This window comes from Sebastes fasciatus, chromosome 13 (assembly GCF_043250625.1).
Source record: "Sebastes fasciatus isolate fSebFas1 chromosome 13, fSebFas1.pri, whole genome shotgun sequence".
NCBI classification, from domain to species: Eukaryota; Metazoa; Chordata; class Actinopteri; order Perciformes; family Sebastidae; genus Sebastes; species Sebastes fasciatus.
In genome coordinates, this window is record NC_133807.1 from 9,763,555 (window position 1) to 9,786,910 (window position 23,356).

General features: G+C 41.7%; 3 protein-coding genes across 5 annotated transcripts in view; all 3 read right to left on the reverse strand.

Moving 5' to 3' along the window:
* Positions 1 to 1,275: 1,275 nt before the first annotated feature.
* LOC141780201 (uncharacterized) lies at positions 1,276 to 7,041 on the reverse strand. 2 transcript variants are annotated; one of them, XM_074655337.1, is made up of 4 exons: positions 6,359 to 7,041; positions 6,134 to 6,202; positions 3,879 to 4,171; positions 1,276 to 2,682 (listed from the first exon to the last, which is right to left on the reverse strand). In XM_074655337.1, the coding sequence occupies exons 1-4, from the start codon at positions 6,564 to 6,566 to the stop codon at positions 1,849 to 1,851; spliced, it is 1,404 nt and encodes a 467-aa protein (XP_074511438.1). In that variant the 5' UTR covers positions 6,567 to 7,041; the 3' UTR covers positions 1,276 to 1,848. The 2 variants fall into 2 exon arrangements, with proteins under 2 accessions (XP_074511438.1, XP_074511439.1); XM_074655338.1 differs by having other exon boundaries at positions 1,827 to 2,682; positions 3,879 to 4,144; positions 6,359 to 6,837.
* An 803-nt stretch (positions 7,042 to 7,844) lies between these two features.
* Positions 7,845 to 23,356, reverse strand: part of LOC141780193 (autoimmune regulator-like) — a 33,025-nt gene continuing 17,513 nt past the window's right edge. The window contains exons 2-17 of one of the 2 annotated variants that reach the window (XM_074655323.1): positions 17,747 to 17,954; positions 15,840 to 16,014; positions 15,423 to 15,653; positions 15,139 to 15,258; positions 13,808 to 13,941; positions 13,584 to 13,628; positions 13,444 to 13,483; positions 12,836 to 12,955; positions 12,601 to 12,723; positions 12,353 to 12,492; positions 11,795 to 11,863; positions 11,460 to 11,599; positions 10,426 to 10,537; positions 10,260 to 10,334; positions 8,629 to 8,772; positions 7,845 to 8,489 (exon numbers count right to left, since the gene is read on the reverse strand). In XM_074655323.1, the coding sequence (XP_074511424.1) occupies positions 8,403 to 8,489; positions 8,629 to 8,772; positions 10,260 to 10,334; positions 10,426 to 10,537; positions 11,460 to 11,599; positions 11,795 to 11,863; positions 12,353 to 12,492; positions 12,601 to 12,723; positions 12,836 to 12,955; positions 13,444 to 13,483; positions 13,584 to 13,628; positions 13,808 to 13,941; positions 15,139 to 15,258; positions 15,423 to 15,653; positions 15,840 to 16,014; positions 17,747 to 17,890 (1,899 nt within the window). In that variant the 5' untranslated portion in view covers positions 17,891 to 17,954 and the 3' untranslated portion in view covers positions 7,845 to 8,402. The remainder of the gene's footprint in view (positions 8,490 to 8,628; positions 8,773 to 10,259; positions 10,335 to 10,425; positions 10,538 to 11,459; positions 11,600 to 11,794; positions 11,864 to 12,352; positions 12,493 to 12,600; positions 12,724 to 12,835; positions 12,956 to 13,443; positions 13,484 to 13,583; positions 13,629 to 13,807; positions 13,942 to 15,138; positions 15,259 to 15,422; positions 15,654 to 15,839; positions 16,015 to 17,746; positions 17,955 to 23,356) is intronic. The other variant, XM_074655324.1, reaches the window with a different exon arrangement.
* Positions 19,474 to 21,971, reverse strand: LOC141780184 (extracellular serine/threonine protein kinase FAM20C-like). Its single transcript, XM_074655303.1, has 4 exons — positions 21,081 to 21,971; positions 20,289 to 20,370; positions 20,094 to 20,153; positions 19,474 to 19,866 (listed from the first exon to the last, which is right to left on the reverse strand). Exons 1-4 carry the CDS (start codon positions 21,103 to 21,105, stop codon positions 19,608 to 19,610), a joined length of 426 nt encoding a protein of 141 aa, XP_074511404.1. The 5' UTR covers positions 21,106 to 21,971; the 3' UTR covers positions 19,474 to 19,607.

Below are 23,356 nucleotides of genomic sequence, written 5' to 3' on the forward strand. Positions count from 1 at the left end.
AGAAATCATTTAAAGTAGAAATACAGGGCATTCGTGGTAAAGATGAAACCATTCCATGTAATAAACCAGGTGAAAGTCACATGCTGTAGCCTTCATGTCTGTATAACATTCACTGTGGAACAGCCTTTAATTTCTTTGTGAACTCTAAGGGTCACGGTGGCAGTGAAAACAACAGGGAAACTGTTTAAGTTTAATGTGATGGCACTACTTTGGATGAAAACCTCACCTGACCAAAAAACTATTGGTAGATGAAAAACGCCATCTAGTGGGCAAAACATGTCACTGATATTGAAGATGTTCTGATAGAGGCACATGAAAAGGGAGATCCACAGCGGGTTCAGAGAGTAGACAGGACCACAGCTTCTGCCTTAATGGATAGATTCAGGTTCTTTCAAGTCTATCTTAAAGAGGACCTATTATGCTTATTTTCAGGTTCATACTTGTATTCGGGGTTTCTACTAGAACATGTTTAAATGCTTTAATGTTCAAAAAACGCTTTATTTTTCTCATACCTGCTGTGCTGCAGCACCTCTTCTCACCCTCTGTCTGAAACGCTCTGTTTGAGCTCCTGCCAAAAAGCCCAGTCTGCTCTGATTGGTCAGCTGGCCCACTCTGTTGTGATTGGTCAACCGAACCAAACTCTTCGGACTCCGCTCCAGCTCCACTCTAACTAACTTTATTTGAGGGCGTGCTAGTGCTAAACTAGGCGCTAGGCAGGTATTATGCAAATGTGTTACTTGGTGACATCACCACGTTACGGAAGAAAAGGGGGGACTTCAAGAAAGGCGTTTCAGGCAGTTCAGGAGCAGTGTTTCTGTGGGGGAGAGTAACTCCCTTTGGCGTGGACTTTGGGCTTTGTAACTTTACAGACCTTTTACATGCACTAAAAATTATATAACACACTAAAGGAAAAGGAGAAAAAGCATAAAAGCATTATAGGTCCTCTTTAAACCAACACCCACATGGATATCTATTCATTCGCTGTCCATACTGGCCATACTTTCTAATGTGGGGGACGTTTTGTGCAAACATGCATTATAGAGCTCAGCTGAAGCTAATATTGGAAGGAAATTTTGTACTAAAGACTGTAAGTTTGTAAGGTACCCGCTTGATTTTTCAAAAACTGTCCCAAATCACTTACATTGGAATTACATTAGGAAGGAACCTCTTGTTGACCAGTGTGGAGGGGAGGAATTTTTACATAGACCAAATTTTTTTTCAATGTGTCATAAGGGCGCGTCAGTATTGACAGTAAAGATAAGACTTGAAAAAATGTGAACCCATTCTTATTATTATCGCTCAGACAAAATCTTATCGACTGAAAGTTCATGTTTTTATTGGATGTTAGTGCAGCAAACTGAAATGCATTAAAATGTAAAGCATGTCGCAATAGCACCCCATTTCACTATATGCTTCATGTAGAAAAGTGAGCAGCTCATGTGATTTATAAAATGTTATTACACGGCTTTGTTGAATACTCGCTTCTGATTGGTCAATCACAGCGTTCTACAGTTTGTTATTTCTGTATAACAAACCGTTGCTATGTACTGTATAACAGACCGTTGCTAAGGGTTGCTATAATTTTGTGCCAAATTATTGATTTCTTAAGTAAGTAGCCGTGTAATAAGCAGGATAATGTACAGCTAGCCGGTCATTGTTGGGAAATAAACCCAGACAGCGGAGGGTTTTATTTCACAACAATGACTGGCTCGCTGTACATTATCTCTTACTTATTCACAGTAAGATCAGGAGAGTAAAACCCTTTTCAGTAGCATTATGGAACTTGGGCGTGGTCACTACACGGCAGGAGTATTAAGAAGTTTCCAGGCTTTTCCCCCCGCCCCTCTATCACTTCCGATCAGCCAGTCTCTGCAGGAGGGCGATGACGGTGTCCTGTTTGGAGGAGAGCAGCTCCAGGGCCGTGGCTACCCTGCCGAGGGACTCCGCCATCCGTACCTCCCTCCTCTCGCGCCTCTTCTCTCGGGCTTCCACCCTGCGGCGAGCCACCCGGTCCAGATAGGCCTGCTCCTCCTGTCGCTTCAGAAACTCCTGGAACAAAGCGACGCTGGTTCGCTCCTCGCTCCCTTTCTGATTCTGTCCTTCAGTTGTTGCAGATAACGAAGTGGGGATAGATGACGCGAGAGAGGGGGAAGCAGGGGGAAAAGAGGAGGAGAGGCCGAGGAGGTTCTGGTTGTTGCTGAGGCGAAAGGGTATGACGCCTGATGAGAACGACGGAGCTTTACGGCCTACGTAGCGCGATGCGTTGAGGTCTGCGTTGCTAGTCGAGCCGAGGGAAGGGGAAGTTGTCTCTGTGAAACAAGGTGAAGAGATAAAAGATGGAGATGGCCCCATGGTGGCTGGATGAATAGTGGTCGCAACAATGTCACTGTTGAGGACGATCAGGGGCTTGAGCTCTGGAGTGTTTGTCGGGCTAACGGTGGCTGTAGCCACTGAGGTAATGGTAGCAGCGCTACCGATGGCTCCCTGACCCGCCGAGTCCACGCCACCCGTTGAAGCAAAGTCCCCATTAGGGCGGATGATGGTGGCGGGCGGCGGAACCTGTGGTTTCGCAGCGATCTTTGCCAAAGGACCAGGCAGCGTGGAACCGGCGTTGCAGCCTTTGTTTCTTTTGTTGTTGACGATCTGAGTGCCAACGGTGTCGCAGAGCGTGGCGTCCATCAGCTAGAGTGAGGGAAGACATACAAAGAGATGGAGAGAGGAAAAAATCATGGATGAATTAGAAGAAATGGATGCCGGACCCCAAGATGGCGCCTATACAATCTAATGAGAATTGCTTGCATAGCGCAGTTTTACTGGTTTCAGGGTTTACTATGCGGCCCATATGGGCAGTAGAGTTTACGCTCAGCACGTAGACTTTACATTGCGGTGACGTCACATATTTTTAAATCTCTTTCTCTGCTCGAGGAAAAGTTTTACAAATATAAAACCTCCATGGATCAAAAATTCATAATAGGAAAAGCTATAAGTAAGGTGTCCTGTCAACAGTTTTACAGACGTCTCTTTTACAATGGTGCTTCACTGGTCTATAGCACTTTTGGTGCCCTAGGTGAAATTCAGATTTGGAGCCCCCCTGCGCCGCATATGCCGCTCTAGGGTTAGGGCTCAACCCCCCACAACCCTAGCCCCATAAACCGCAACACACATCAGACATCACAATTGTTTTAAGACAAAAATTAAGATTTCTATTTTCATAAATAACAATTTGTCCCCTGATATTGTTGGCTTAAAGTCAGTTTCACTACAATTTACACTTTTATTAACAAATAAAGGCAGCCGGGCAGATGAAAAAGTGTGAGAAAGAGAGTTACAGGGGTGAAAATGCTTTTTGGGCCTGCAGGGGATTTTTTGCTGCAATACCACAAGTGGCCACTGGAAAGAAACTGGAAGCAACGCTGAGCAGTGGCAACGTATCCAGGTCTAAGTACACATCTATAGAGGAACTAAACAACCCAAGTTAATGTGGCATCAAGATCAGGTGATCATCAGTTGATCTCTCAGCACCAGGAACACACCTTCGGCTCTATGCTACTGTCAGCAATGTAACACTGACTCTGACTACAGCAGTATACACTGCGTCAACATGTGGGGAAACCCAAAGCTTGACAGGCCTGCTGTGCATGACTTTGGTTGCCGAGGTATGAAAGCACATTCGCTGTTGTTGGAGGGCGGGGTTTAGCAAACAACCACAACAATTACATCTGTCCTTCATGTGAAATATGCAAAGCTCAGAGACATATCAACATGTTTCTAGAGCTGTAAAACACAGTCTGTATACAGGCAGACCAAGCATCCCTGTGTGGAACAGGCAGACCAAGCATCCCTGTGTGGAAATAGAATGCTAGAAAGAAACTACATACATCGAAGAACTCCCAGGACGTTTTAGCGTGCCCCGTCTCCCGGCTGCGGTCTTTAACCCTCTTGTACGTGACAATGAGGTTGTTCCACTTGCGGCGGATCTTTTCAACAGGCAGCATGTGCCCCTTGGAGGCCATCTCCTCTTGGACGCTCTGGAAGAGCTGCGAGCGCTCCCGGGTCTCGTACAGGCCCCAGCGGCGGCCGACCGCCTCGATCAGACACAACACGGCTTTGGAGGAGAAGTCGGAGCCGGACGGAAGCGTCTTATCTGAGGGAGCAGGCGGCATCACTGAAGCTGGGGGAGAGGAGAGGACACAGGTGACTGCGGAAGCTGGGGGAGAGGAGAGGACACGGGGTGACTGCGGTGACCTGTGGGCTCGCTTAATATGTAAAAGTGTATGGAGGAGATATATTGACATATATTCAAATGCCCCGAAAATGTATTTTCTCAACCAGCTTCTTACTAAAACACACATTATTTTCTGCCAAAGTCAGAACAGTTTTCATTGTTTCACATGAGAGATTTTCTGTTTTCTCTGTTCTCTTCTCGCTGGTTTGACGTGGGCGGGGCTTAGTTGGATAAGGTGATGTCACATACTCCCGTGCTCCAATCAGGATTGGCAACATTTGAGTCAGAATCTGCAGACAGTTATTGGGTTGTCGGGAGTTGGTTTTGAGCATTAAAGGGTAACTTTTTTTTCCAGGTTTTTCAACCTGGACCCTATTTCCCCATGTTTTTATGTCTAGGGGACTAATAGCGACAGCAATTTCTGAAATTGGTCCAGTATTGAGGGGGAACGCTGTAACCGTCAACCGTGAAACGAGCTGCTGGGGCAAGTGATCAGCATCAACATTACGTTCACTAAAAGTGCTTGTTTTTGCCACTGACAGGCTCAGATTGTTATTATAAGTGTCTAACAACATTATGGAAAGGGCCCTACAGAGAAATAAAACCTTTTTCTTACCTTTCGCTTGATCCGGTCTGTTTGTTATTGTGTCCAACCCCCGCTCAAGGAGAAGTCGAGTTGTGAAATCTGACTATCCATATACTCTGGCTCAAATAAATACGGGCGGCCATCGATTTCAAAGACCTCATCCACGTTGTCAAAATCATCTAAATATTCAGCCATTACATTGACAATCTTTTAGATAACACTAAGCTACGCTTTCTGTACTCCAACACAACAAACTCTGCCCGGCCGGCACTCACGTTTCCACCATGGATGTGTTCCTCTATTCCACTGTTGTCTTCCGGCAATACGTCACCTCGCCAGATTTCATAACGAGACATCTCCTTGAGCAAGACTCTTATCACAATGTCAGACACTTATAATAACAATCAGAGCATGTCATGGCAAAAACAAGCAGTTTTAGTGGACGTAAATGACGGTGGAGCTTGCCCCAATAGCAACACATTGCAGCCTGTTTAGCAGCTGACGTCTACAGCGCTCTCCCTCAATACTGGAGTATTTTCAGAAATTGTTGTTCCTATTAGTGAGTTAGACAGAAAAACATGGTAAAATAGGGTGCAGGTTGAAATAATACCGAAGTGACCCTTTAAAATATGAATAAATAATACCTAAAGATGATTTTGTGGGGCTTTATTTCTATAAACTAAATTGTATTTGGAGCTCCAATACATGACATTTTTGGGATCTGAAAATTATCCTTTAAAGGGACATTGTGTATAATTTGGCAAAATCTAGAAAACGGTACCACGGTTTTGCACTCTGCGGCTCACGTTACCGCAGTTTCAAAAGCGTGTCGGAGAACTACGGTGGCCTTCAGGTAACGTAAAAACTCTAAAGGCTCTCTCTAGAGCCCGTGTGTGGTTTGTCCGTTCTGGGCTACTGTAGAAACATGGCAGAGCAACATGGCAGGCTCCGTGAAGAGGACCCGCTCCCCTATGTAGATATGAAGGGCTCATTCTAAGCTAACAGAAACACAATGATTCTCAGTTTCAGGGGATTATACACTAATGAAAACACAATTCTGAATATTCCATTTCCGCTAATAGATCCCCCAAAATGTTACACGCTGTTCCTTTAAGAGACGAGATCCAATTAAGTTAAATAAATGAAGTTTTCACTGCCACAAAATGCTATTTGTATAAGCTATATAACTATTTGACTAATAGTTCATCATTTCTTACACAGAAAGCTCTTGTGCAGGTGTGTGCATATACTCTATCATGTGTTTTATTTTATTCTGATGACACAGACAATCACAATCGTAAAAGTCTCATTGATCCTCTCACCTGGAGCTATCTTCAGGTAGGTTTTCCCATCTCCCGATGTGGTGAAGAAGCGGTCTGTGCTCACAGGATCTAAAGGCACAGGACAGACAAAAGGCACATTAATGTCAAAACATTTAAAAAGATGTTATACATGCTGATCTGAATTAATTTAGATGGAAATTAACAGCTAAACATATTAAATTCTTCATTTGATGTCCTTTAAAACCAGCTAATGTGTGCACTCACACAGCAGTACAGGAGTAGTTGTGTTGTCAGCCAGCTCCTCTGCAGTCTGATCCACTCCTCCTCCTCCTCCTCTGCATGCGGTATCTCCGCAGGGCGCAGGCGGCTCTCGGCTGCCCACAACCAGCGCAGATGGATTCTCATCGACCGCTTCAGTTTTCACATGCAGAGTCGAGACGTCGCTGCAGTCTCCGTGCAGATCTCCCTCCATGGCTGACACACACACACGCAAACACAAAGCAGCAGACAGACAGCCTGTTTGTCTGCGCAGGCGTTGGATAGGGAGAAAGTTTGGAGCTGGGGGATCTCAGTCGGTGATGAGTTCAGGTTCAGCCTCGGTGTGTGCTGCTAACGTCATGACTCCCGCACGTCGGCTTAGTAATTGTGTCCTTGATGGACAAACCGCCACCCCTCTGTATTTTTCCTCATGAAGGATACAGAGAAATGGCTGCGCTGTCCAGCTCAGCCGACGGATGCGCAGCGCGGCTGCGCAGCTCCCAGCACAGATTTGCTGCTGGCATCTCTGGCAGTGACGTCAGCTGAGCGCACGTCAAGTACATGTAAACAATAAAGTACAAATAGATACAAGGAAAATAACAAAAAAAACAATAATAACAAAGAAGGCAAAACAAAAATAATTGCATTTTAATTTCATAATGCCAGAGTTTGTGTTATGTAAGTTTTATTTTATTAATCTAATATTAGATGAGATGGTGGTTTATTGTTTGAATTTATAAATACAAATGCAGGAGAGTTGGTTTGGTTCCTGACCAGTTTTTTTTTCATGAATATGGAATTTTTTTCAATAATAATGAATAGTTTTATGATATACAGCATATTATTTTTCAACCTTATCTTGACTAAAATACAGCATTGAACATATTTATTTCAACATTCATCTTAAGTTTCTTTTTTTTCTTTTTCAATTTTTAAGAAAATTGGCTACATCAATCCAGAACACACACACACACACACACATACATATACAGTATATGTATATCAATATATATGTATATACTGTATACAAACACAAATATATATATACAATATATACACACATACATATATATGTATATTTATACATATGTATATATATACACACATATATCTATATTTATATTATACAATACACACATAAATATACATATACACATATATACTTAACACACATACATATATACATACTGTATATAGTAAGTGAAAAAACAAAAACATGTAAACAATAAAGCTTCAAAACAAGATTCAGTCAGTATCTAACTTTCATCATGTGATTACTCCTACAAAAGACGACCCATTCTGTACATTTAATAGGAAATACGTTCCCATTGTTTTGAGTCTTTCTAATTGTAATTAAAAGTTTAGGTTTAATTTTCCTGCTGCGTAAAAGACCCATCGGTCACAGTAGTAGTGTCAGTCTTTTTGTTTCCATTCTGGAATATAAATTTAACCTTTAAAACGAGCCATGTCATTAAAGATGTACACAAACAAATTTGTATTTGTTTTAAATTTATTTTAAAAACAGACGTCCACAATCAACAGGTCAGAGGGATCGAGACAAAAAGATAGAGCGCAAATGAATTGTACTTTAAATACTGTGTGGTGACATGGAGATCCTGTTGGATATATTGCATGATGGAAAACTGCTTTAGACCAATACAAAGTCAAATACTGACTTTTGCAATACATACATTCATAATACATACATTTTGAAACCATCATCACACATTGTAAAAATTCTTGTATTGAAGAAAAACTATTATGTAACACTGTAAAAAAAAGTTGCTAGTAGTTTGTTATACCGCACCTTCTGTGAGTAAACCAGATAACTAATAGGAAAAATCTGATTTTTTTAATGCATTGTAGTATAATTATACAATATTGAAATGTGTTGTCATAATTAAAGTAAAAGTCTCTTAACTTCTCTTGATTAGCAATTATTTCTTTTGAAATATTTTAACCAGATATGAGGTAAATGTCAAAAGGGATACTTACACATGTCTAACCTTTTCCCAGTACCTACTGAGTGTGAAAACTGAGCACTGTTTATCTATTCACTGATGTTGAACACATTCTTTATTTCTCCGTCAAATAACTCCTTCAGTCTGTTGCCGGCCGCGAGGTATTCAGCATTGTCCTGCAAAAGAACATAACACACCATTTCACTATATTGTATAAAAATGAACCTTAACTGTTGATGGAAACCTCTTAGTACCACATGTGAAAATGGTGAAAACTCCTAACGCTGCATGTCATCTAGAGGTTTGTTTTCTTACTCGGTTGAATGAAGCACAGTTGGTGAAAATAAGCTGGACGTCGGACACAAACTCTCCAACGGTCTTGTAGAGTTGCTCCTGGAGTTTGTCTGCTATGTTACCCAGCCACATCGGAGTCTTGATCACCGTGGAGTAGTTCTGCAACTGTGGGTACCGAGCAGAAATAAATGAAATACTCAACACTCTGCAATACCGCTGTCTTTTGTTTACATAGATTTCAAACTATCATAAGCAAAGACCTGAAGCTAGTGTGAGTCCTCCAGTAGCCAGATCATTAAAGGGCGGGTCCATCATTATTATTTATTTTTTAGGTTTGTATATCACTCTGTAGCTTCCCAATGGTGTTCCTTATGTATTCAAATCCAAACATTCACATTTTGGTCGAAGTACGTATGTTTTAGTGTCTTTATCTCTTCCCACGTGACCTGACGTAGGTTTCTACATGATGATGCTGCTACATATACAGTAGATATACATCCTTATAGTCAGTGTATTACCTACATAAGGGATAATGAACAGCGGGCTGGTCATTGTTGTGAAATAAACCCTGACAGGGCAAAGTGGAGGGGTGGCCCCCGACTTGCGCCCTGAAGGGGTTTATTTCACAATAATGAACGGCTAGCTGTACATTATCCCGCTTATTACACGGCTACTTACGAAAGAAATCATTTATTTGACACAAAAACAGTCCTCCAGAGTTCGACATCGGAACAGCGTCCATAGCAACGGTCTGTTATACATAGCAACGGTCTGCTATAAAGAAATAACAAACCATACAACCCTGTGATTGACCAATCAGATTTGAGTATTCAACAGAGCCGTGTAATAAAGTAACTTAAATGGTGGTCGGCATGCTCCCAGTTTGGAGAAGCAGACATGAGTACCGGCACAGAAGCTAAGCAATGTACTGCTGTGTGGACGCCACGTTAGTTCGGATCCGAAAGTCACACAATGACACAAACAAACTGATCAATACAGCGGTAGACCAGCAACTCCCGTGTTCTGCAAGGTAAAATAACTGTTTTTGTGAATGTAGTCTGGTGGCTTTGAAGAGAGCGATATAACAGCTTCAGTTCCCCGTTGGAAAGGGCTGTCTGATGGCGAGGTAAAGCTGTGAAAATATTCTAAATACACTTAAACGGATATTGATTTTTTTTTAGGTAGCTAAAATACGATTTTCTGCTGCTCCCGTCCACAGCTGCTTTACCTCGCTGCTTTAACTCGCTGTCAGTCAGCCCTCTTCGACAGGGAACTGACGCCGTTATATCGCTCTCTTCAAAGCCACCAGACTACATTCACAAAAAACAGTCGTTTTACCTCGCAGATTGGGGAGCACACACACAACCCCACTTCAAAAAATCAGGACGAACCCTTTCGTTGACTCTGCTAGTGCTAGCGTTCACATTATTCATTACCTTATTGATTAGCTTACTGTGGAAACCTACGTCACTGCTTTTTGCTAACAGCTGAGTGGGCGTTTCCATTTGAAAAAAAACAACAAAAAAACGGAAAAAGAACGCTGATGGCCCTTTAAGTGTACTTTATTTGCTATAAAATAAACAATTGACACTATTTGTCAAGGTTTTGAAGACAGAAACAGGTGCATGGGAATAGCAGAGAAATACACTTACATGGAGGCATGGGTTTGAAGCAAATATTTGTTCCTCATCAGCGCTGGACAGATACAGAAGGAGATACTGGCATTGCTGTTGGTGTAAGGAAAGAGGGATGAGTGACGGCAGTGTGACAGAGAGACAGGTGTTAGGATGTATAGACAGAGAGTCACGTTGTGCTCACCAGCATGCGTTGGGATATTTGGCGAGACATGGCCGCTTCTCTTTCGTCCCAGTAAAAACAATCTCGGGTGGTTCTGAATACACAGAACGTACACATCCATAGACTATCGTCCCTGCTCACACACACACAAAAATAAGATATAATGCATATATATGTAGGGTCTGGCAATTATCAATCTTGAACAAAATATCAGAAATCTTAATTTTCGTTTCACTTTAACCAAGTTAATCCCGCTGACACAGGTCTAGTGTAACATGAGTGTTTAGATCGGAATTTATTAACTTGTTTTGTCATTTAAAGAGCTAAACTACGCTGAAAGAGGTTTCTTCACACTTTCTTTTGGCCAGAAATTTGGTCATCATCTCTCTGATCCTTTCATTTTCTTGTTGTCTCTGTAGCCTGGCTTTTATTTCTTTGAGCCCCTGATCAGGGCTTTCCAGAAGGATATGGAGCAGCCAGCCTGTGGGAAACATTAGCCAGCTAGGGGGAGCTAGAAGCCCAAATTTGGTGACCTCTGGCACATTCTAATGCCACTATTCATCATCATAGACACTGATCTTAATTCTTACATATTTTAATGAGTTTGCTTGCCTAATTGTAACCATGTAGTTAATTATTATCAAGGAGAATTAGGTCACAGTGACCTTTGACCACCAAAATCTAATCAGTTCAAGTGGTCCAAGTGTACGTTTGTGCCAAATTTGAAGAAAATCGCTTCAGGCGTTCCTGAGATATTGCGTTCACAAGAATGGACCGGACAGACAGTCGTACGTACGGACAACCTGAAAACATAATGCCTCTGTTGACAGCTATCTCCGGGGCGGAGGCATAAAAACAAAGAGCTAAAAGACGCTAAATTGGTCATTAGAGCTCAGGGGAACTGCAGAGTCAGGTGATCATTTTCTGGGGGTTCATCACTATAAACAATATCTCTCATACGTAATCATTTGATGGATTGTTCATATAAAAATATTGAAGTGTAGCTTTAAAAATGAAAAGCAGCATCTTCATCTCCGGGTTTGATGAACGCTCACCCGAAAATGGTGTCTTCTAAATGAGGCAGGTGACATTTCTGGTGGAAGGAGCGAGGGCAGTGATCGCACACCACCAACTCTTCTTCTTCTTCTTCTTCAATTTTACAGATGCTGCACTCGTCATCGTTTTTCTGACTCTCCTGCCAAGACGGACATGACAGCAACTCCGATTACACACAGTTCAATTACATGTTGCATCTGTGAGAAAAAGATTCCTTGTTCATAATAATATACTGCAGCTCATAGTGAGAGACACAGGTTTTGGTCATCACATTGTTTATGCAGAACAAAGATGAATATGGAATGAGGGAAAACTGACTGATGAACAAACTTACCAGGTCGGTAACACTTGGTTTGCAATTTCTGCAGGTACAGTTCAGTGAGTCGATAATCAAGATTTTCGCCTGCAATAGACAAATCAACAGCGTCTTCCTCTTTGTTTCATAGTTTAGGTCTTTTAGGCTTGACAACGAATCCTGTGGCTCTCTCATTACCCATTTAGTTTATTTTGGCATATCAGCGCCGTGTTATCAATAGATAGTCGGATAACGGACGCTACAATCTGAAAGTGAATGCATCTTAAGGAGTCAGCTCAGAGCACGAGTGTCATATTTCACACACACGGGACGAGAGAGTGTACAGACCGAGAGATGGCGGAGGATTTGGTGTCGAAGCGAAAAGAAAAAGCGCCTATTTGGAAATATTTCAGATTTAAACCCAATGCTTTAAGAGAACCATGACGTTAATGAGGCAAGTGCCGCGAGGAGGACGGAGCGGACACAGCCGGTGTGCGCAGCGGAGGCGGGTGGAAACCTGCGGCTCCGCAGCGAAAGCTGGACCGGAGAGGCCAGAAACACAGCCACCCGACGGTAAACATCAGAGTAAGCGCTTACCTCTAAGAGGACACTGAGTGGTTCCCCTTCGTACTTGATGTCTTTCGTCCAGGTGGCATCTGTCGGACATGACGCCTCCTTGATGAACTCCTCCGGGCTCATCCAGCTCGTCTCAGTACGAATACTCTTCCCACGAGTCCCTGGTGGCGAAAGCAAGTTCAGAGGAGACACATTTAACTTGGTTCAGTTGGTTAGTACACATGTCATTACACGTATTTAGCTTTTTGTGTACAGTAAGATGTAGTTACCTGATGCAAATCGTTTCTTGTGTAAGGTCCCGGCTAAAGCTCCACATGTGACTTTGAACACCTTCCTGCCGCTGTCAGGGCTGGCTTCTGGCTGCTGCTCAGGCTGTTCCTCTCCTTCTTCATCTGTAAAGGACACGTGGAAAGTATGATTAACAAAACCATTGCTATGATACTGGGATATATTGTTAGCATAAATGTGTTTCAACCCTGAATATCACTTTGTAGAAACCAGCACCTGTGACAGCCGTGGAACTTTCTTTGCTGCTTGAGGAAACCTGGTCTTCCTTGTCCTGGTCACAGTCCTCATCTTCATCTTCATCTTTATCTTCATCTGCATCTTCATCTTCCTCAGACACTAAAAGCAGGGAGGAGGTGAGTAGCCACTTTCCCGTTGTTTATATACAGTATATCAATCATTTCTCCTCCTTTAGCAGTTAAAGCTGCAGTCAGTTGTTTTCCTTTGGGTGCAGTGAAATATTTTAATGCCATTAGGAGCACAGGAGGAGGCAGAGGAACATGATTTTTTTCACAGATTATCTTTCTTATGTACTACTCTCAGGATATAGTGACAGTTTTTTAAAAATTACTTTTTATCATATTTGCTCAAAGTTCCCGACTGCAGCTTTAAGAAGCCCACTCTGCCTGTTTTTTTTCTCAAATATGTAAACTTAAAACTCTAAACGTCATATGTGCCGACTTACAGTAGATGGAAACAAATTAGATTAGATAGATAGATCTTGTAATAGCTTGCGGGGGAAGCAGCACTCTCTCATAAGCTAACAGAAATACTCCATGTATACTCCTGTAGTTTAAAAATCTGAGTTTTGCATTAATACAACGAACCTGTAACTGCATCACCAGATGGGAACAATGATTTCTTGGCCTAGCAGGAGGAAGAAGAAGAAAAAAGGATCAGGATCACTAACAACAAGAAGATATTCCACAAAGTCAGAATTGATTTATTGATTTGTTTTTGTTTTTACCTTTTTACACCCTCTCTTGTAATTTCCTGCTTTCAGGTGACCTTCCTGCAGTGGGATAAAAAAAAACAAAAAAAACAAATCGAAAATAAATCGATTTTCACAACAAACTGCGTGTGAAGTGATCTGACGAGGGACGCTAACATGGCCGATGTTAAAGAAAAGCAAGTCATGACTTCACACAGTCTTGTTCCATGTGTATACTCCAAATTCACTTTTCGACAAACCTTTATAAGTTTTCCCAGGGAGGTGTCCTTACATCGAATGCTCCACTTCCAGTTCTTGCAGCTCTTCCTTCCCGCATACCTCTGAAATTCATTGGGAGTAAACCACTGTTTCCCGACCGCAATGCACTTCTCCCCTGAAACATTCATAGGATTGGGGATGTGTTAATTTCAACCATTAATCACCTGCTGTCACTATCTTTCCCCTGTCAGAATCAGATGTGAGAAGTTTCATTTTTCAATGTTTTTATATAAGAAATTATATTGAATAAAATCTGATTAAAGAGGACCTATTATGCTTTTTCTATTTTCTTTATTGTGTTATATAGTTTTTTGTGCATGTAAAAGGTCTGCAAAGTTACAAAGCCCAAATGACACGCCAAAGGGAGTTACTCTCCCCCACAGAAACACTGCCTTTTCTTCCGTAACGTGGTGATGTCACCAAGTAACACATTTGCATGATACCTGCCTGGCGCCTAGATTGGCACGCCCTCAAACAAAGCTAGTTAGAGCGGAGCTGGAGCGGAGTCCGAAGAGTTTGGTTCGGTTGACCAATCGCAACAGAGTGGGCCAGCTGACCAATCAGATCAGACTGGGCTTTTTGGGAGGGTGGGAGTAGCTTCAGACAGAGGGTGAAAAGAGGTGCTGCAGCACAGCCGGTATGAGAAAAAAGTTTTTTGAACATTAAAGCAGGAAAACATGTTCTAGTAGAGACCCAAAATACAAGCATGCAGCTGAAAATGAGCATAAGAAGTAAATATCTCTAAGCCTGGTCCTAATTCACTTTTTTTGTGTTTTGACAATGAAGTTAGTATTTCTCTTTCATCAGATTCAGTCATTGAGTCATAGACTGTGTATAAGAAGTGGACGCAGTCACTGTGACATCACCCATTGGTTTGTGGACTGCTTATTTGAAGCCTTGAGTTCGGAATTTTGTCCGTCGCCATCTTGGTTTTTGGCAACCAGAAGTGACACAGGAGGGTGGAGCTACGTACAACTGAACGCTGAATTATTAGGCGACCAAAAAGGTTATAATTAACTTTCATGAACTGAAAACATACTGTGAAAGGGTTAAAGCTCTAAGACGAAAACACGGACAACTCCCAGACCGGACATCGCCGTGGTAGCGACCTGTCAATCACAAGGTAGCCTCGCCCTAAAGCATCCCCTGCTTTATGGTCTATTTGACTCTAAATGGGATCGTAATTTACTAAATGAACATCATGCTGTATTGAAGAAGACTTGAAACTAGCGATTGAGACCATAAACTCATGTTTACAATGTTTACTGAGGTAATAAATCAAGTGAGAAGTAGGCTCACTGGTTTTACGTACCTTTAGCCAGTCTGTCTCTGTTCAGTGACCCCTCCTTTTGTCCACAGGTCACAGGGAACTGGTGCTTAAACATGGTCCAGGTCCAAATGTCGTTCTTCTCTCCCTTCTTCAGTGGAGAGGCTGGAAAATAAAAAATAATATATATGTTGACTCATTTGTTCCAAATGAGATTTGAGACATACAGAGAAATGTAATTTAGAGAGTGCATTTTTCAGCAGTGAAACTTTCAAGTAATGTATACAGTCATGTTAAGAAAAGTAAAGCATAAGAAGGAGGTGACTTACAGAAGGATATTTTTTTGGACTTTTTCCTTGGAGACGAGCAAGATGATGGACCGGGCTGCTCTTCCTCATCATCGCACACGCTCTTTTCACTTCTCAGTTTTCTCTTCTTTTTCACTGAGCTCGCTTGATTCTCCTCCCCCTCCTCGTCATCTGAAAGATCCTTCCTTTTCCCCTCGTCCGTCTCTTCCGTTTCCACCGTCTCGGGCTCTTGTGTTTCAAAATGGAAAGACCCTGCCATGGTTACAGTAAATATCAAGTACACACATCATGGACAAATGGCAGTGAAAGAATGACGAGAGAAGTCTTAGGCTGTGTTCAAACTTACATACTAACATACTATTATATAAAATACATTTTTCACAAGCAAAGAGAACATAAACAGAGTAAGCAGAATCACAATCATTAGAAAAGGCTGACCGTCCATGAGGCTGTTGCGCAGCTCTCGCAGGGTTGGGTACTGGTGCAGGATTTTCTCCCTGAAGACGCACCTCCAGAAATCTTTGATGCTCTTTGATCGTTCTTTCTCCAACCAGTCCAGAATCCCATAAAGACCTTTCTTAATGTTGTCTTTACTCTTCATGCGACTCACCTTCTGCACATACACAAAAGTATGGGGAAAATGAGGGTTTAATGATTCTACAGTAGCCTAACTTATACACGTTTTTCATGAATACTCAGATCTTTTAGTAAAAGTAGCTAAGTTAAGTAAAAGTAGCAATACCACAGCGTAAAAATACTCTAAAGTATTAGCATCAAAATATACTTAAAGTACTGAAAGTAAAAGTAGTCATTATGCAGAATGGCTCATTGCAGAATGATGTGTATTATATTATTGGACTATAATTATTGATGCATTAATGCGCTCATCACTTTAATGTTTGAGCCGGTAAAGGTGGAGCTAATTGTAAGTACTTTATATATTAATGGGTTGCTTAATCCATAATAATATATTTTCATTTATTTGTTGATTTATATTTTGTATTGAGAATCAAAATCTGCAAAGTAAGTAGTAACCAAATCTTTTAAATAAATGTATTGGAGTAAAAAGTACAATATTTGCCTCTGAGATGTAGTGGAGCAGAAGTATAAAGTAACACAAAATGGTAATACTCAAATAAAGAATAAGTACCTCAAAAGTGTACGCAAGTACAGTACTTGAGTAAATGTGCTTAGCTACTTTCCACCACTGCCCGGCCACCCCCAGACTCAATTTGCATTATAAAGCCAGACGTGTTTTGTCCCATCGTTAGTCTCCTCACCATTTGGTTATCACTAACAACAGATTGTTTAAAAGTCCCCTGATTTTCATCCCATAAATCATTGACGCTACTGCCTACTGACATGGTTAATTTATGCAAAACATTGTTTTAAATAAATAAATACAGTACATAAAAAATAAATATAAAATAAATGCAAAAATAAATACATACATTTAAATATTAATAAAAATAAATACGTAAAGAAGGGAAAATTGAACAGAAGAGTAAATAAATAAGGGAATTAAAACAAAGATAAATATAATAATTTCAAAAATATCAAGTTATATCACATTTTATCAATTAATTAATGGCTACATTTATTTTACACATTATTTTTGCGATAATTAATGACGGATTTATTTATTTATTGAGTCATTTATTTATTTATTTTTGGCAGGCCTTAGTTCAGACTAGTGGAAAGAAAACATCTAAAACACAAATTTAGGTGCTTATTTTCTAAAATGTTTCTCTTTATGTCTGTAGATTTCCCCTAAATTTACCAAACGTTAACATTAGTTAATGCCTCATTTGCATATTTAAACAAAAAAAAACAAAAAAACTTCCGATACAAAAAATAACTGACTTAACGTAAGTCAATGTACTTAATATAATGTAACGGGGGAAAGTTTCATGGTGAGATCTGTTATATTAGTTAAAGCTCACTTTGGGTGTCTCCCCTTAAAATGCATTTTTTTCAAATACCTGAATTTTGCCCTGGGCCCCCCTTGCAGGCTCAGTTGTTGGACCTTGAAAAGCCTGCATACGGCCCTGTGCAAGAAGGTTTACTTCTGAAAAAATGGGGCTGACAGGAAGTGTCTGTTATAAAGTGAAGAGAGCTGTATCCTGCCCTCGGTTCTGAGTCAAAAACTACACTTCAATGTTTCATTCCCAGTCCTCCTCCTACTACTACACTACTAGGACATGTGTCGCTTCCTATTCCCGCGCTCTCTACTGTCCGGCGCCTACTTCATACAGACGGGACCGTGTATGAGGAGGAGGAGAGAGTGGGTGAGGAGGGTGAGGAGGTTATAGCATAATAACAGATGCATAGTAACAGTTCCTCACCTTGTAGTGGTCCTCTGGGACCAGGTCGTGGTCCCGCAGCTGGTTGAGGAACGTGTGCGGGTTCTCCATTAAGGACATCTCGGTTTTATGACGGCGGAAGAACCGCAGCAGTTCGTCCTCCTCCAGCCAGTCCATCGGGTCCATCGGTGGTGGGCGACTTCAACCCAGAGAGTCTCTGCACAAAAACACACCCAGAGAGAGACCAGGACTGCTCCAGATGCCTACAGATGTTATATGAGAGGCTCCCTCTCTCTCATGCAATAATTCCCTTTGCAATGAACTGTCCTGCTGCTCGACAGGATTTGAACACACAAACTAATAATGAGCACCAAAGTTCACTGCAGTGTGTCAGAAATCACAGTCAGCAGCAGATTTAAAACTAAGCGGAAGGATGTCCAGTAGACGTTTCTCTCGTGGATCTACCCACTAATGTTTTCTCAGTTCCTCTTCTCAGCAGCAGTGGGCTCTTCCTGGCCTCCTGACCGGTCCCTCCTCCTCCATGTAGTGACGTTTAGAAAGTGAAAGTGAAAATTTCTGTTGGCAAAGTTGCAGTTCTGGTCAGTGGCTGCAGGGGGCATCATCATCACCCTGCACTATACTCATTTTTAACAGTCTCTTCTGCACTATATTCACTTAAAAAAAAAAAAAGTTAGACTACTAACTTTTTTACTGCTTTTTTACTAACATGTTTTTGCACTTTGGAACTGTGATGCTGGAAACTTGAATTTCCTTCGGGATCAATAAAGTTACTATCTATCTATCTATCTATCTATCTATATATATATCTATCTATCTATCTATCTACCTATCTATCTATCTATCTATCTATCTATCTATCTATCTATCTATCTACCTATCTATCTATCTATCTACCTATCTATCTATCTACCAATCTATCAATCTATCTATCTATCTATCTATCTATCTACCTATCTATCTATCTATCTATCTATCTATCTATCTATCTATCTATCTATCTATCTACCTATCTATCTATCTATCTATCTATCTATCTATCTATCTATCTATCTATCTATCTATCAATCTATCTATCTATATAGTGCTCTGCAGAACAGGAGATAGTCACACTAAGTCATTCAGTTTTTTATACTACTTCAGTTCTATACTCACTTTCATCCTACATACAGTATGTATCCTAAATCAGTAGCTCCCAACCTGGGGGTCAGAGCCTAATACATTCTGAGGGCCCCCAGAGGATTAAAGGTTAATCTAAAAAAAGGAAATTTTTGGGGGATTTTTCTAATTTCTTTTGCCTTTTTCTTATTAAATATGGCAAGCAAAATACATCTGCAAAAATCTTCGAAATGCAATGATATGCAGGGGAGAAAAAAAAAAAAATATCCTTATTTGAACTGTTATCAATCTTTGGCTACCTTTTCACCAGCTTTGACCTTAAAGGCACTCTATAAGATATCCAGAGCATAGCAGCAAACAACTATTGTTTATGTAAAGATATAGAGGAGTAATGTCTACCTGAGCAGAGATGGAAGTCACTCTCCCTCTGTATGTGTTGTAATCAGAGCATCCCTGCCTCTCTGCACTGCGCTCATACGGCGGATACAGATGATAACGCCGTCCCGAAAGACGGCGCCGTTGCGGAAGCGTAGCAAGCACCCTCCAGTCCCCCCCCCCCCCAACCCCCGGGTTAACACCGTTAGCTCTGTCAACACTGTTGTTGTTTTCACTGTTAGCATCTTAGCCGTCGCCATGTTGAGAGTTGTGTGGACGCAATAGAAATGCTCCCAATATTGCATTTAGCATCTTTAATGATATCAAGCATTCATACGCAGACTAGGGACAAAATAATATGCCTAGGCCTATCACTTATTGTTTTTTTTCCTCAGTCAGGCTGTTGATCGTACTCTTGATCGTATCCTTCCAGGTCGTTGTAAATGACATCTGCGTGGTGTTCCTGACAGGCCTGCACCGCCTGTAGGACGGCTGCAAGGCGCCGGTCCAGAGCAGAAAGGTGTGGTTCAGAGAGGAGGGGGGCCACGCCTGCCAGAGGATCCCGGACCAGCGACTCCCGCATGACATCACTCAGACGGAAGCCGGGGAGGGACAAAAGACGCAAGCGGAGGAGGGTGGAGCGACGGATCCTACAAAGGTGGGTGGAGAGCAAGATTAAAAGAAATATTGACACCCACACAAGCCAGAATTTTACCCTCTCTTGGTCCTTTAATTGTATATGTCAATATCTTAAATGTATTCTGTACTACACCTTGCAACTTTATCCACTACTTTCTGACTATTTATTTCACCCATCATCCCTCATTGTTAAGTGTGCTGGTCACTCATTGACAGACATGTTTTTGTTTTGTTTTACCTGCAACATTGTTGTAAAGGAGCTAGAATAGATGGCTCATCCCGAGAGTGACGCCCGAACCTGGAAAACATTATCAACAACATTTCAGTCAGAAAACAATTATAAATATAATGTTACTTTACTTATTTGGCTGTCAGATATAAGTTATACTATAGCCTGTGTTTGTTGTTGTCATCAGATGTTCGTGGTACTCACGCCCGTCCGTTATCCAGATGCAGCAGAAAAGTCTTGTTGCCAAACTTCTCAAACGTCTCGTAGTGATGTCTGTCCATGTTGCCTTCAAATGAAAAACATTAACGTTAATTTAAATTATGTCAGAGACATTTTTGTAGACACATGAAGTTAATAATGGCATATATTGATAGAAATTCACGATAACATCCTGAATGCATTAACATGGGAGATAATACTCTTGTTTACTAATTTATTTACCCATTTTGCATGTTTTTTACTACCTCCTTTCCTTTGCTTTAGTGTGTTATAGAGTTTTTTGTGCATGTACGAACAAAATCTGCAAAGCTTTAGAGCACAAAGTCCACGGCAAACTCTCCCCCACAGAAACGCTGCTCCTGAACTGCCTGAAACGCCTTGATTGAAGTTCCGCCTTTTCTTCCATAACATGGTGATGTCACCAAGTAACACATTTGCATAATACCTGCCTGACGGCTACTTTGGCACGCCCTCAAACAAAGCTAGTTAGAGAAGAGATGGTACGGTTGACCAATCACAACAGAGTGGGCCAGCTGACCAATCAGAGCAGACAGAGCTTTTCAGGTGCTCAAACAGAGCCTTTCAGACAAAGGGTGAAAAAGTAAAGCGTTTATAGAAACCCAAAATACAAGTAGGCCTATGCCCCTGAAAATGAGCATAATAGGTCCTCTTTAAAGGAGGACAAAGAGGTCAGTGACCCCCACTACACTGCCTGTAAGCCCCCTTATGTTGCAAACCAACTGACTCCCGGGTCAAGTTTAAACCTTAGAGACTGACCCATGAGGAAGTCCAGTACAGCCATGTCTATGAGGTCCACCAGTCTGGTGCCGTGGTCGTAAGGAGGCGTCTGTTTCACTGTGTCGCAGTAGGCCAGCTCCTTCTCCCACCTGGGAACAACAGTACAAATTAAAGCAGAAGAAAATAGATACTGTTTGAATGTAAGGATGTTTTTTTTTGTTACTGTTAAACAGGATTGTTTGCCATTTTTTTTTATCTACTTAGCCTTGGTGGCTAATGCTAACTATCCACACTTTCTCTCAATGGAATTAATTTAACCTTTCTGACTTAAATTAATCTGAGACTTTTTGATGTAGGTTGATTGAGTTTATTAGGGTGAAGATACTGAGTATCTATTGAGGCAATATACAGCATGCTTCAGTGTCTTTTGGTCCGACTGACAATGAGGTGCTAATTCAAATAAGCTCAGGTTGGTTACAGAGCCGCAGCCTGAGATAAGGAAAAAGATTATCAAAATAAGACAAAATACCTATAAATGACACAATAACAGCATCATTTGTTGCCAAATCAATCAAGTCAAATCCTGCACATCAGTTTGAGCACCTCGGACAGTTCCTGCAGCCCTGCCTGCCTGTCTGGGGGAGGGGGGTCCCAGGATCAGGACCTCGGAGAGAGAATATGACAAACTTTGTGCATAACGTTCTTAAAATAATCCACTTGAGCTGAGCAGGAAAGCAGGATGATGATCTCATACCGGCTGTGCTGCAGCACCTCTTTTCACCCTCTGTCTGAAACACTCTGTTTGACTTCCTGCCCCGCCCCTGGAAAAGCTCAGTCTGCTCTGATTGGTCAGCTGGCCCACTCTGTTGTGATTGGTCAACCGAACCAAACTCTTCAGACTCCGCTCCAGCTCCGCTCTAACTAGCTTTGTTTGAGGGCGTGCTAGTGCTAAACTAGGCGCTAGGCAGGTATTATGCAAATGTGTTACTTGGTGACATCACCACGTTACAGAGGAAAAAGCGGGACTTCAAGAAAGAGGTTTTAGGCAGTTCAGGAGCAGTGTTTCTGTGGGGGAGAGTAACTCCCTTTGGCGTGGACTTTGGGCTTTGTAACTTTAGAGACATTTTACATGCACTAAAAACTGTACAACACACTAAAGGAAAGGGGGGGGAAAGCATAAAAGCATAATAGGTCCTCTTTAAACCAACACCCACATGGCTATATGTTCATTGTCTGTCCATACTGGCCATACTTTCTAATGTGGGGGACGTTTTGTGCAAATAGAGTGCATTATAGAGCTCAGCTGAAACTAATATCGGAAAGACATTTTTTACTAACTGTACTAAACTGTAAGTTCGTAAGATACCTGCTAGATTTTTCAAAAACTGTCCCAAATCACTTACATTGGAATTACATTAGGAAGGGACCTCTTGTTGACCAGTATGGAGCGGAGGAATTTTTACATAGACCAACATTTTTTTCAATGTGTCATAAGGGCGCGTCAGTATTGACAGTAAAGTAAAAAATGTGAACCCATTCTTATTATTATCGCTCAGACAAAATCTTATCGACTGAAAGTTCATGTTTTTATTGGATGTTAGTGCAGCAAACTGAAATGCATTAAATGTAAAGCATGTTACAATAGCACTCCATTTCACTATATGCTTCATGTAGAAAAGTGAGCAGCTCATGTGATTTATAAAATGTTATTACACGGCTTTGTTGAATACTCGCTTCTGATTGGTCAATCACAGCGTTCTACAGTTATTTCTGTATAACAGACCGTTGCTATGGGTTGCTATAATTTTGTGTCAAATTATTGATTTCTTAAGTAAGTAGCCGTGTAATAAGCAGGATAATGTACAGCTAGCCGATCATTGTTGTGAAATAAACCCAGACAGCGGAGGGTTTTATTTCACAACAATGGCTCGCTGTACATTATCTCTTACTTATTCACAGTAAGATTAGGAGAGTAAAACCCTTTTCAGTAGCATTATGGAACTCGGGCGCGGTCGCTACACAACAGGAGTATTAAGAAGTTTCCAGGCTTTTCCCCCCGCCCCTCTATCACTTCCGATCAGCCAGTCTCTGCAGGAGGGCGATGACGGTGTCCTGTTTGGAGGAGAGCAGCTCCAGGGCCGTGGCTAACCTGCCGAGGGACTCCGCCATCCGTACCTCCCTCCTCTCGCGCCTCTTCTCTCGGGCTTCCACCCTGCGGCGAGCCACCCGGTCCAGGTAGGCCTGCTCCTCCTGTCGCTTCAGAAACTCCTGGAACAAAGCGACGCTGGTTCGCTCCTCACTCCCTTTCTGATTCT